The sequence below is a fragment of the Lynx canadensis genome, chromosome E2 (genome assembly GCF_007474595.2).
Source record: "Lynx canadensis isolate LIC74 chromosome E2, mLynCan4.pri.v2, whole genome shotgun sequence".
NCBI lineage: Eukaryota > Metazoa > Chordata > Mammalia > Carnivora > Felidae > Lynx > Lynx canadensis.
In genome coordinates, this window is record NC_044317.1 from 54,520,279 (window position 1) to 54,534,381 (window position 14,103).

The 14,103-nt window shown below is 49.3% G+C and overlaps 1 protein-coding gene across 1 annotated transcript; it reads right to left on the reverse strand.

Annotated features, from left to right (window-relative positions):
* Positions 1-221: 221 nt before the first annotated feature.
* KLK13 (kallikrein related peptidase 13) lies at positions 222-5,042 on the reverse strand. Its single transcript, XM_032591317.1, is given in 4 exon segments — positions 222-1,119; positions 2,915-3,051; positions 4,232-4,497; positions 4,741-5,042. Coding segments are annotated over 4 exon segments (900 nt in total). The 3' UTR covers positions 222-924.
* Between the last annotated feature and the right edge of the window lie 9,061 nt (positions 5,043-14,103).

The following is a 14,103-nucleotide window of genomic DNA, read 5'->3' on the forward strand; positions in this document are numbered from 1 at the left end:
TGATCTTTCGTGAGCAAGGGGATTCAGAGACAGGGGATACTGGCAAAATATGGGGTGTAGGTAGGGATGGGACATTTGGGAGACCCAAAACTAGGTGAGAACGAATCATTATGAGGATCCAATATTAGCTGTGCTATGATTAATCATTCAGATGTGCCTAGAAAATTGTTGGGGCAGAAGATTCTGAGTCCAAGAGAATATTTTCTTTTTTTAAATTTTTTAAAAAAATGTTTATTTTTGAGGGAGAGAGAGAGACAGAGTGCAAGCAGGGGAGGGGCAGAGAGAGGGAGACACAGAATCCGAAGCAGCTTCCAGGCTCCAGGCTGTCAGCACAGAGCCCCACGCGGGGTTCGAACCCACGGACCGTGAGATCGTGACCTGAGCCAAAGTGGGGCACTTGACTGACTGAGCCACCCAGGTGCCCCAAGAGAATATTTTCAAGATGAAATGTCGCAGGAGTCTAGAACCTTCTTGGGCACCAAACACAGAAGTGTCTAGAATGTTGGTAGTCAGGAAATACGTGAAGGGGTTTGGCACGATATCAAGGAAGTTCCATTCATGGGACATAGAGTATTGAGAGTTGAGATGAGTCAATGAATGTAGTTAAGGGTATTCCACAGACAGAACATTCAGATGGCTATCTGGGATTCTGTTGAAACAGTGGGAGTCCTGGAACATTGGGTTGGGATGCTGAGGGTACTGAGGTATTTCAGGATGCAGTATGTGGGAGACCATGATATCGGAAGTGACTGAATGCTTCTGAAACACGAAATGTCGGCCGGGATCAGAGGTTCTGAGAATACAGATCACTGGTTCAAGTGGAACTTTGGGAGGGGCAGAGAAGGGCTGGGCCAATGGAGTGAGGAGGGTGCAGAGGGAGGGAGGGAGGGAGGGAGGAAGGAGGCAGGTGAGCCAACCCGGCTTTTACTGTGGGCCCTTCCCCTTCGTCCGTTTCCACTCTTGGGTTCTGTGTTTTTTAATCGTTTCTCGGATCCACACAACATATTGAGAGACTCGAGTATAGACACCAGGCCGGTTGGGCTGCCCGCATGGGAAGTCTCCCCAGGAGATGATGCCATGGAGTGTTCCATTACAGATCAGGGGGCCCCCGGAGTCGCCCTGAGGGGGGGAAGAGAGAGAAGGGGGGTACTTGGTGGAGGCAAACAAAGGCACAGGTGGGGACATATGAGAGAGAGTGAAAGATGGACACACACACAGAGCAGAGATAAAGAGAGACAGGACACAGACAGGGCTAGAGAGAAACAGGAAGACGAGAAGACAAACAGAGAGGCGAGTGACAGCAAAAGAGACACAAAGAGAAAGGTGGAGCTAGATGGACCCTGAGACCAAGAACAAGAGAGAGACTTCTCTCTCCACATTTTTCTCTGCTCTTCAGTCTTGTTAGAGTGGTTACACCTTACCTCAAAACCCATCCTTCGTTCTCTGCTACCAACCCCACCTTGTGCCCCCCCACACACCGTGCTGCCCCCCAACCCTGTTGTGGCTTTATGGCTCCTTGGTGCCATCTCACTATTGGGCAAACTCACCCACATCTGGGTATGGTTATGTAGAGCGTGTACTCTCACTTCTCCCTACTGGACCCAAGACACTCCTCATTGATCACTCAAGGCACACGCCATCTTTCCCACTAAACCAAAACTCAATCTCAGAAGCCTCCTCTACCAGATATAAGTTTTGCTTTTTTGTGCTCAGTGGAGGTTTTTGCCCAGGTAGTACCCATTTCCTCCCATTTTGATAACTGCCTCCTGATTTTCTCTTTTGGGGAACAGCCCCTCCCTGGCCCACACAGTCAGTCACGTAACAGACTCGGTCCATCAGAGAATCCCACAGCTCTGGTCAGAGTGAAGGCTCAGGACACATGACTTAAGTCAGCCTAGTGAGAATCATGGTCAAGACGTTTATGTAAACAGGGGCGCCGGGGTGGCTCAGTCAGTTAAACGTCTGACTTCGGCTCAGATCATGATCTCATGGTTTGTGGGTTCGAGCCCCACGTCGGGCTCTGTGCTGGCAGCTTGGAGCCTGGAGCCCGCTTTGGATTCTGTGTCTCCCTCTCTCTCTGACCCTCCCCCACTCATGCTCTGTTTCTCTCTCAAAAATAGATAAACATTTAAAAAAAGGATGTTTAGGGGCGCCTGGGTGGCGCAGTCGGTTAAGCGTCCGACTTCAGCCAGGTCACGATCTCGCGGTCCGTGAGTTCGAGCCCCGCGTCAGGCTCTGGGCCGATGGCTCAGAGCCTGGAGCCTGTTTCCGATTCTGTGTCTCCCTCTCTCTCTGCCCCTCCCCTGTTCATGCTCTGTCTCTCTCTGTCCCAAAAATAAATAAACGTTGGAAAAAAAAATTTTAAAAAAAGGATGTTTAGGTAAACACTTGGAAAACTTTTTCTGATCGAGTTGCTTAGGAGGGTGAGATGTGAGCCCAAAGCTGCTGGGAAAAGCTTAACTGAGGATGAAGACAAGAACAGAAGAGAGAAGAGCTGAAATGAAAAGAGACAGCATTTTAAACACATTATTTGTGCACCTGGATCCATCCGTACCTGAAGCAAGACACCCCTGGACTTTGCGGTTACAAAAGCCAGTGTGTCTTGCTTTTAAGCTGGTTTGAGTTGGGTTTCTCTCGCAACTGAAACAACACCAACCTTTATGCATCTCAACACAGGGATCTGGGCAGCCAATGCCAGTCAAAGCTGAGGCTTAAGATGAATTATAGTCTCCAGTCACGGGTACTTCTCTTTTTATCTCGACCCTCTATGCTAGGGGACATGTCCTCTTAAAAACACCGGTTCCCCCAAGGCTAAAATGAAGCTCTACCCCCCGAAGCTGTCCCTGCCTTCATTCTGGCTTCCCATCTTGGCCCATGGCAACCTCCCCGCCCCCTTGCCCCATGCTGTTCTCACCTCACAGGAGTCCTTGCCACCCTCTTCTGTGCCGGCACACAGCATGTTGGGTGTGATCTTCCCCGGGTAGACCTGATGACACTCCTCATCTGAGCGAAGCTGGATGTTGGCACATTGTAAGGTTGGGGGGTAACTCACTGGGAAGGAGAGAGAGGAAGGTCTAAGGATGTCTGTCTCAGCCAGGCTACAGGGTGGGAGTTAAACAGGAGAGTCGGTAGAAAATGGATGCAAAGAGGAAGATGGGGAACAGATGGGATATGTATCTGGGGTAGGGGATGGAGGAGACAGGTGTGGAGAGAAATGGGGCAGGGGAGGTGGCGGCCAACAAGAGGGGAAGATTCGAGAATGCAGGAAAGTGGGAAGAGACATAAAAGGGAGAGGAGAAGAGGGATAGTGACATGTGGTGAGAGACAGAAGATTGGGGGTGAGGAAACAAGGGGACAGAAAGCCGTGTGGAGAAAGATGACAGATCAGGGAGAAAGAGGGGAAGGAGACGGGGAAGAAGCCAGGGCACCGCTAAGGAGATGCAAAGGGCCCTTGATGCTATGAAGATCAGTTTAATATTCATGCACATGTAACTTAAACACAAAGGATACACCTACACGTCCTTACATTTAACAAGTACATACCTGCCAATATATCAAACGCATTAAGTGACAATTTATTTAAATATATTTAGGTATAATTTGTCTAATACATAGTTTATATGTAAATGTATTTAAATAAATACATAAATATAGAACTTATGATCTAAAAAAAAATCAACCTACATGATAATTTTCATATTTGGATACAAACATGTAATATGTTGTATTTATATAAATATATCATACCTATAATATATAGCACATATTACAATATCTATGTTTTTATTAATTTATATATTTATATAAAGGATATAGAAGTTTATATATCTGATCTGTAACATTCTATAAAATATATAACCATGTATATTTATATAAAGGATATGTAACATAACTTTATACATATTTATAAATGTATATATATTTATATAAGGATATATAACTATATAATCTATGACATATGTAACATATAACTTTATATTTATAAATGGACATTTGTATAAAGGAGATATATATAACATGTTAACTTATTTATTAATGTATATGTATTCATATAAAGGATATATAACATATATTATATATCATATTACTATACATGTATTGTTTTATATATCATATTACTATACATGTATTATTTATATATATAAAGGAATCCTCCTCCAACCTTCCCTCCCTTTTCTGTCCCAGTTTACCCAGCCACTGACACCTCAGGCCACCTGTTGAGGGTGCATACCCTGGGGGCTGGTGGTGGTGCCCCAGCCAGACACCCGACAGCAGGTGCCAGCAGGGAGGCAGTCTTGGGAGAGGGGCACAACACGGATGTGGTTCGTGAGCTGGACCGGTGAATGCAGCTCCAGAAGCATGATGTCGTGGTCATGCTTCAGGTGGGTGGGGCTGATCTGGTATTGAGGGTGGGGGATAGAGCGGACTACCTCCCTCACCTGCTCTCCGGCCTCCACACGCCCCAGGGCATGCTTGCCCAGGTAAACTCTGTACCCTCTGTGGGTGCAGGAAGGGGGTGATTAGAGAGGTTAAGCCCGTCTCCACCACCTTCCTCCTCTCCAAACATCTCCTTCCACATCCTCAACTCCAGTCCCATTCAAATCCTCTTTCTGGACTTCATTTCCAGTCCCAAACCCCAACCCTAACTCTGACCTCATCCTCGATCCACATCCACCCACCCCCTCACCACCCCAGTCCTGTTCTCATCCCTACCCTCATGCGCCCCTGACCCCCACATACTCCTTCAGACAGTGTGCTGCAGTGAGGACCCATTTGGGGTCGACAAGGACTCCCCCACAGAGCAGCCGCTTTTGCACCAGTAGGGCTGCCTGCCAGGGCTGAGAGTGGGGGCGGCAGGTGTAGCCCCCCGGGAGAAACCCGCTGGTCCCATTAGTGCCGTTGAGAATCTTGGGATACTCCTGAGAGATACCTGGTGAAGAAGAGAAAGTGTTAGGGAATTGGGGTCCAGGGGGACAAGGAGGCCTTGGGCTTGGGGAGAGGGTCAGAATTTTGCTCTGGGTGACCAGGAATTAATGATTCATTTGTTGGCCTCTGGGAGTTGCCATCTTCCATGGAGTGGAGAGGAGTCAGGGCAAAGAGGTGATGATGTCCTTTTCTGTATAAGTGCTAACTCCACTGGGGGCTCACAGAGTTCATGGAACAAGCCTGACTTTCTCCCCACCTGCGTCTTCCCATCCCACCATGGAGACTGACCTATAGATCTACCTAGGCAGTAAGTATGTACCCATCCATCCATCCATCCATCCATCCTTTCAACACGTTATTTACCAGGTGCCTCTATGACTTTAAATAAAACCCATAGCCTAACCACTTTCAAATTCAAAGTTTGCAGGACTCTGTATCATCTGACTCTCACCAGCCTCTTTGGCCCCATCTCCCATCTTTCCTCTTCACACACTCTGTTCCAGACTTGTGGACCCATTCTCCAGACACACAATACCCTCTGAACTTGCTGCTGCTTCATTCTGGACAGTTCTTTCTCTAGACCTGTGCTGTTCAATATGGTAGCTGCTAGCCACGTGTGGATATTTACATTTAGATTCATTAAAATGAAATACATTCAGTTCTTCAACCACACCTGTTACATTTGAAATGCTCAAGAGCCCCACATGGCCAGTGTCTACAATAGTGGACAGGGCATATATAGGACATCACATATACGAAATATTCTACTTGATGGCACTCAGAATCTACAGGCTACATGTCTGTGTCCTTCTTGACTCTGAGAGCTCAGTTCAGTTCAAACATTACCTCATCGGAGGACATCCCAGATTCCTGGCCACCTGGTCTAATATTGCCCCTCCTAGCCCCCCAGTCACACCCTATTACATTCACCCAGTTGATTCCCATCAGAGCCATGATCACTATTCATTTCCCTATTTGTTTACATTTATGTGGGTTTTTTTTTTTTTTTAATCTCTGCAATTTGACTATAAGGTCCATTGATAACAGGCACCTTAACTGCTTTATTCAGAGCTATATCCCCAGGACCAAGCACAGTGTCTGGCACACAGTAGGTGTTCAGTTAATAAGTGTTGTGTGCTAGGCACTGTGCCCAGCATTGGAGACATAGCAATCAACAATGGGAAAGTCCCATCCTAAATGTGCCACTTTCTGGCTGGGTGATGCCCTACCAGTTGCCAGGCTTAGCTTTCTCATGGGGCACGGCACCTGGCATAGAGCAAGTGCTCAGTAAGTGGGGACTGTTATTAATTATTAGCTATAGGGGTGTCTGGGTGGCTCCGTCAGCTAAGCATCCAACTCTTGATTTCGGCTCAGATCATGATCTCATGGTTAATGAGTGTGAGCCCTGCATTGGGCTCTGGGTGGACAGCTCAGAGCCTGGAGCCTGCTTCAGTTTCTGTGTCTCTCTCTCTGCCCTCCCCAGCTCATGCTGTCTCTCTCTCAAAAATAAACATTAAAAAAAATTATTAGCGGGGGGCCTGGATGGCTCAGTCAGTTAAGCGTCCGACTTCAGCTCAGGTCATGATCTTGAGGTTCGTGAGTTCCAGCCCTGTGTCGGCCTCTGTACTGAGTGAGAGCTCAGAGCCTGGAGCTTGCCTCATACTCTGTGTCTCCTTCTCGCTCTCTCTCTCTCTCTCTCTCTCACGGCCCCTCCCCAGCTCATGTTCTCTCTCTCTCAAAAAAATAAATAAATAAATAAATAAACATTTAAAAAAAATTATTAGGAGGTCCCCAGCTCTGTGGCCAGTAGGTTCTTCTCCTCCCTGGGCCAGCTTCCCCACCTACATAAGCCACAGGATTAGCTCAGTGGTTCTCAAAATTGGGGACAGGAGTCTTGGTGGACACAGGTCATTTAGGTGGTACAGAGATGAGGTGTTAAGTGACATCAAATGGCAGCCTCAGAAACTGAGTCACTGTCCAGTTCTCTTCCAGTCCTCATTTTGCCAAGCAGAAATGGAGCTCCATGATGGGACTGATATGCTTTTAACACCTCTCTAATCCTCGCTGAGCTCACTTTTTAAAACCTGGAAGAAACAGAAGCCTTTAGCCGGCAACCTAAAATTTATCTGCCATTGTTGTTTGGGGAAAGGTCAAAAAAGGCCCACTACCGGCAATGTCAGATGGTCCAACCCAATAAATACATTGTTTTTGTCGTTACGTTGTGCAGGATTTATGTTTTCCTCTTACCTTTTATTTATAGCAAAGGGTGCTCTTTTCCATTTAGGACAATGATATAAGTTAAAAAAAAGTTTGGGGCGCCTGGGTGGCGCAGTCGGTTAAGCGTCCGACTTCAGCCAGGTCACGATCTCGCGCTCCGTGAGTTCGAGCCCCGCGTCGGGCTCTGGGCTGACGGCTCAGAGCCTGGAGCCTGCTTCCGATTCTGTGTCTCCCTCTCTCTCTGCCCCTCCCCCGTTCATGCTCTGTCTCTCTCTGTCCCAAAAATAAATAAACGTTGAAAAAAAAAAAAGTTTAAAAAAGTTAAAAAAAAAAAAAACCAGTTGACTCTAAGCGGACCATCAGATCTAAAATAATGAATATGCTTTGCCAGAACCTCAAGTCCAGGATGCTGGGGACAGGGAAGCCAATGTGCATCTGGATCCTGACTCAGGCGCCACAGGTGTCTTTGGGGCAGGACCTGCTGTCTCAGAGTCCCAGGGTTTTAGCTGTGAAACTGGAGTAATTATAGTGTTCCTACCTCATAAGGCTGCTGAGGGCTCCACAAGATGATGCATGTGGAGCTCCTAGCCCAGGGCGTGGTACCCAGGAGGGGCTTAGGACAAGGGCACGAGTCCTGGGAGTGGCACCAAAGGAGAGAAACCACCCCACCTTCAGGCCAAGGGTGGTGCCAGGTGCCTGAGGACTCCTCCCTCCTCAGGTCTCGGCTCAGGGGTCCAGACCTTTGGGTGGCTTTCCAAGCCAGGAGCTGCCATTCCATCTCAAGGCTCCTGGCTTGGCCCCTTGAAGCCATCACCTCCTGTCACAGTCCTAACTAATTATTAACTAATTATTTGAGTAATTGTTTGAATAATGCCTGCATCCTTCCCCGCTAGGCTCTGCATGCTAATAGCAGGAACCGTGTCTGCTTGCACAGCACCCAGAACAGCGCCTAGTGCTCAACAGCTTGTTGGTTAGATGAATGGCTATGGATGAATGGATGGACGGAAGGACGGATGGGTGGACAGACGATGATGCCTGAGAATCTGCCTGCAAATTCGCCCTAAACATGAGGAATCTTTGGGGACCGACTCAGGGTAGAATCAGGTTTGGGGGTCACCCCAAGAATTAAAGGAAGAACAAACTAGAAGGCTCTGGAAGAAGCTGATAATGAAGAGTGAACACTAATAAAGTAATGACGACTAACTTTTCAGCCCCTTCCATCTGCCACGCATTAGCTCATTCTAACATTCACAACAACCTTTCCTAGTAGGGACTTAGATGTTCTCATTTTACAGATTAAAAAACACCAAGAAGCTAAATTACTTGCTCAAAGCGGCAGCGTCAGGATTTGAACCCAACTCTCACGAATGCCCTGCCTGAGAGGGGAGGAGGCTGCTGCGGGGGCAGGGGCTGCAGGTGGGGGTGAGCTTTCCACCGCAGAGTAGGGCAATCAGAGAAGGAGCTGGTGAGGAAAATCCAGAAAACTTATAAATAGGAGCGGGCTCACCAGAGCGGGGACGCCCCAGGGAGGGGTCTGGGGTTGGTGGGGAGAGTGGGCTAGCCCCGGCCCAGAAACCAGGTCACGCAGGGACAAGCAGGAAGCTCTCAGGGCTGTCCCTGCGGGACCCGGCCTCGAGTGGGCGGTGGGCGGGGCTCAGGGCTCCCACGCCCCCTCCTCCTGCCCTGACCCCTCCTACCATTGTTCCGGTGGCCACCCCGCCTCCACCCCCGCGCATTCTTACCGCCTGACAAGGCCACCGTCAGGAAGGCGATCACAGCGGCCAGGGGCCACATGGCGGCTCCGGGGTGGGGAGCAGGGCGGGCGGGGCCTGAGAAGTTGTGGGGGAGGTGTTAAGGGCTGGCTCGAACCCCCGTCTCTGGCCGTCCCTCCTCCCCACCTGTGCGCCTGCACTTTCCAGTCTAAAATCTCTCCTTCATTAAGAGCCTTGGGCCTGGAATCTGCACCCCCGTCCCAAATTCCATCCTCGGTGGGGAGCCCAGTAAGGAGGCTAGAGGGGCAGGGGGGCGTGCACAGCGTGCATCCGTGCCCTCCAGCGAGCTGGGGGCCTCAGTACCCGCTCCCGCCGCTCTCTGACCCCTTGCTCCCCTCTCAGGGTCGTCCCGGGCACCTGGCCTCAAGCAGCTTATCTTTCAGCGTGCTTCACCCTCCCCTGCTCTGCAGATCTGTACCTCTGTAACTGAACCCCTGGCCTCCCGCCCCATCTCCCTGACTCAGCTGTTCTCCCTCTTTTCCTTTCCCAGCTCACATCTCCCTCCTCTCCCCACTCCTCCCCTCTGATGCTCCCGCCCCTGCCCCAGGCGGACCCTACCTCTGTGAGAGGCCCGGGTGCAGAACTTCGCCGCCAGCCGCTTCCAACTTCAGCCTGGACCCATGGCTTTTTAACCCCTGAATTCCCTCCCCCAGCGCCCTCAGCATTTCCCTGTTGCTGGCCTCCCCCTCTCCACCCCCAAAGGCTCAGTAGGCTGCTGCCTGGCACCCCCCAGCCTGGGTTTGGCCCTTCCGCTTGGGGCGGAGCTCTAGGTCGAGCTGGGACCCAGATCTGGCCCCACCCAGGCCCCATTTGAACCCACTGTGAACTTGGAGGCAGCAGGACTCACTTAGAGGGAAGGGGAAAGCTATTTCCTTCCTCAAACCCACTCTAAATCCCCATGGCCCTCCCTAACACCAATCCGTTTTCCATCCCGCTTTCTAATCTCTCCAACCCCTGTGCACATCTTTACATCCATCAGCTTCCAGATGGCCATTTTCCACCCTATTCCTATCTCCCTAATTTTAACCATACCCCTACAGTCAGCCTATCCCCCAAACACAACCCCATCAACAGCCTTATCTCAAGTTTATCCGGGCCTCAAACCCAACACATCCAAATTCCAGTTCCCAACTTCATCTCCAGCACCAACACGGAGATGCCTAAATTCCACCATTGGCCTCCCCCCACCCCCACCCCCATCCCCACCCCCAAAACCTTCAGCCACCAGAAGGGAATCTTCAGATAGGTGGCTTAGAAAGTCAACTGTACTGGACTTGGATGGGGCCTGGAAGAGCAATATTTTGTTTGGGTAAATGGCCTTTAAGGAGCAGGGCCAGTTGGGGTGAGGGAGTCCATGGGATGTAGGTGGAGAGGGAGAAGCAGGAATCGGAAAGCTCTGGGGGCCAGGATGATGGGGAAGAGGAAGGAGGAAGAGGTGGTGTTTTGGGAATGAGTAGGTGTCTCTTGGAACTGTGACTGGGTGGGGCCGTGAATTAATCCTAGGGGGTGGAGGGGGCAGGATTAAGGATTAAGGAGGGCAGAGGTGGGGTCAGAATTTGGAAGAAAGCCAGGGATGGAGATCAGATGAAGTTGGGAGAGAGAGCAGTGGTGTCAAAATGAGGATAAGGGATTAAGATGCCAGAGTGAAGGTTCACATCAAAATGGTGTAGTCCATGTTGGAGAGGTTTAAGTTTGGATATAGGGATCAAATCTAGTGACAAAAGATAAGTTTTTTTTTTTAAAGGGATCTAACCAGGACTCTCCTACATATATAAAGTAAGCATACATCAAAGTTTTTATTTTGATCCATTAATAAATGATGGAGTTAGTAAGATGTTACAAAGACCCACACAGGTAGAGGCAATAAGGAATACTGAAATAGATTTATAAATAGATGGAGAACTGGTTTATTCTACATGGGTGGGGAGGGAAATTAATTGTACTTCACCTGACAAAATTCATTTGTACGGTTATGGTTATAGACAAGAATGATTTGCAACTCTATCAGCTGTCGATAATTTACAGAGTCGTAAAGTAGCTGAAAGACAATAACAGAGGCAGAGACCGCATAAAATCAAATAACCTACTTAGTTTTCCATCAGAGACATCTGTTGGGTTCATCTCAAAGTCTTTCACATTTTTTCCTTGCACTGAGAACAAAAGTTCATGGACAGGTTTAGGATGGTTCTGATGACAGCACTGGGAATGCAAGTGAGTCTGGGGGGAGAATAGACATAGGGTGAGGATGGGGTTCTAGTTGGTTTTGAGGATAGGACTGAGTTCTCGATGGGAGGGTTCTGGGGATAAGAATGTTGATGGAGCCATGATTGAGGATTTGGATGGGAGGTTTTGAAATATAGCTGAGCAGGTGTTGTGGGTTGATGGTGATAACAAAAACTAGATGTGAGGTTAGGTGTCTGTGTTGCAGTAGGGTTTTTTGTTTTTTAATGTTTATTTATTTTTGAGAGAGGAGAGACAGAGCATGAGTGGGGGAGAAGTGCAAAGAGGGGGAGACACAGAATCTGAAGCAGGCTCCAGGCTCTGAGCTGTCAGCACAGAGCCCGACGCAGAGCTCGAACTCAGGAACCATGGGATCATGACCTGAGCCAAAGTCGGACGCTTACCCGACCGAGACACCCAAGCTCCCCTTAGTAGGGTTTTGATGGGAATGGACCGGCTCATAGCTGTGAGCTTCTCTCAAGGTGACAGAAAGAGTATTGTCTTTCCCCACCTTGAAATTCCCTTACCTCACAAGGCTGGACCCAGAGTGGGTCCTGAGTTCACTCTTTTGGAGTAGTGTTGGGTTCAGGTTGGGTGGAGGGAGGATGCGGGAGGAAGGAGGATGCAGGTTAAGTGAGGTGACTGACACTCTTGTGTGGGAAGTCCGGGTACCTATGCCCTCTTGTGGCCTGGGTCCACACTTCCAGAAAAGGCTTTCTCACTTGGGAAGGGCTGGATCCTGGAGTAGGGGTGGCTGGCTTTGGTATTTGCTTAGGGGTGAGTACCAGGTCAATGCTGATATTAGGGTTTATGATTGGCCAGGACTTAGGCTGCTGACTCATGTTGAAGTGAAGTCATAGACCCACCAAGAGTTGGGTGCATTCCATCCCCTCACATGATCAATAAGGCAGCTGGAGCCCATGGAGGGCAGTGAGCTGCTGAAAGTCCCAGAACTAGACCAAATCCAGCTGTACTGTCTCATAAATCAGGGTCTTTTCCCTGTCAGAGGGCAGGGGTGGAGAAAGGACTAGAAAAAGAGACAGTGGCCTTAGTGGTTCAGAGTTGAGACGCAAATGATGTGAGTCCAAGTGGCCAAGTGACATGGCCACTCATTGTCCCCATTTGCAAAATGGTGCTATTAACAGCACATACCTCAAAGAGGAGGGTTAAATGAGTTAATATTTGAAGGTTGCTTAGATGAGAGCCCGACAGAGACCAAGGGACACAAATGTGCTTGTTAATTAAGTAAGGCTGGAAATGGAGGTAGCCTGAGGTTTCCAGAGGCCCCACCCTAGCTTGGCTTCAAAATGGGGTTCTTTGTCAAGCAAGGACTGGAAGTTCTGGTTGGAAGTGCTGGCTGGCTGGGATGAGAAAGTTGGCCCCACACCCAGGCTCAGAGGAGAGGCCCCAATGCAAACATGAAGGGAGGGGGAGACAGAGAAAGATACAAAGGGATAAATACACAGAGATAGAAAGACAGGGTGGGTAGGAGAGAACAGAGGAAATGCAGAGAGAGAGAGAGAAACAAAGGCATCGAGATGGAGGGGCACCTGGGTGGCTCAGTGGGTTCAGCGTCTGACTCTTAATCTCAACTCAGGTCATGATCTCGTGGCTCATGAGTTCGAGCCCCACATTGGGCTTTGTGCTGATAATGCAGAGCCTGCTTGGGATTCTCTCTCTTCCCTTTATCTCTGCCCTCCCCGGCCACCGTGCTTGTGCACGCTCGCTCACACACTCTCTCTCTCTCTCAATAAATCAATAAACTTTAAAAAAAAATGTCGAGACGCACAAATTATTCTCTGTATCTGGGTCCATGTTGTTAAGGATGTCGGTCCCAGTCATCATCTTTGCCGTGCAGCAACAGCAAACCACTTTTCACCCATCAGAATAGCGAAAACTAGAAAGGTCACTCTTGCCACCTACCTGTGTCTGCGCCCACATCCTCTGCCTCCTCTCCTATTTCTGTAGGTGAACAGCCTGCACCTCCCTCTAAGACAGACCCCTCCACTTGTGCCTGGGGTGGAGGCACAAGTCCCTTCTCACCTCCCGTCCCTTCTCACCTCCCTGGGAACATTGTGCAGCCAGCATTTCTCTGCTCCCTTGCCTGCGTCAATTTTTGTCCTTCTCCATGAACATACGAACATATTACATACAGTTGCTCCCATGTTCCATTAAAAGAATTGGAACAAAAACCAAACCTCTCAAACCTTCATGCTCTCCTTGAGCATTCTGGCCCCAATTTTTTTTTTTTTGGCCCATTTTTTTTCTCCCCTTGACTGCAATTCTCCTACACTCACTGTCTGCAACTCTTTTTTTTTTTTTTTTTTTTAATTTTTTTTTCAACGTTTATTTATTTTTGGGACAGAGAGAGACAGAGCATGAACGGGCGAGGGGCAGAGAGAGAGGGAGACACAGAATCGGAAACAGGCTCCAGGCTCTGAGCCATCAGCCCAGAGCCCGACGCGGGGCTCGAACTCCCGGACCGCGAGATCGTGACCTGGCTGAAGTCGGACGCTTAACCGACTGCGCCACCCAGGCGCCCCATCACTGTCTGCAACTCTTGTCCTCCTAGTCTCTCTCAAGCCCACTCCATGGCACCAAAAACCTCAGTGTTGCTGAACCCATCTTACTTGAGCTATCAGCAGCGTTTAACAAGTGGGTCACTCTGTTCCTTCAGAGATTTTGTGTTTTCCTTGGCTTCTGGGACACTATACTCTCCTGGTCTTCCTCATTGTTCACTGGCTCCTCCTCATCCGTGTCTGGTGCTGCTTTCTCCTGGCCCGTCTCTACATGGCGGAGCACCTCAGGGCTGGGCACTTGGTCCTGTCCTCTCCTCAGTCTACACTCACTCCCTCGGTGATCTCATCTGGCCTCGTGGCTTTACGTGCCATCTACCTGCTGACGACTCCCAAATTTACGTCTCCAGCCAGATGTTTCTCCTGAACTCTCAACTTGACATCCAACTGCC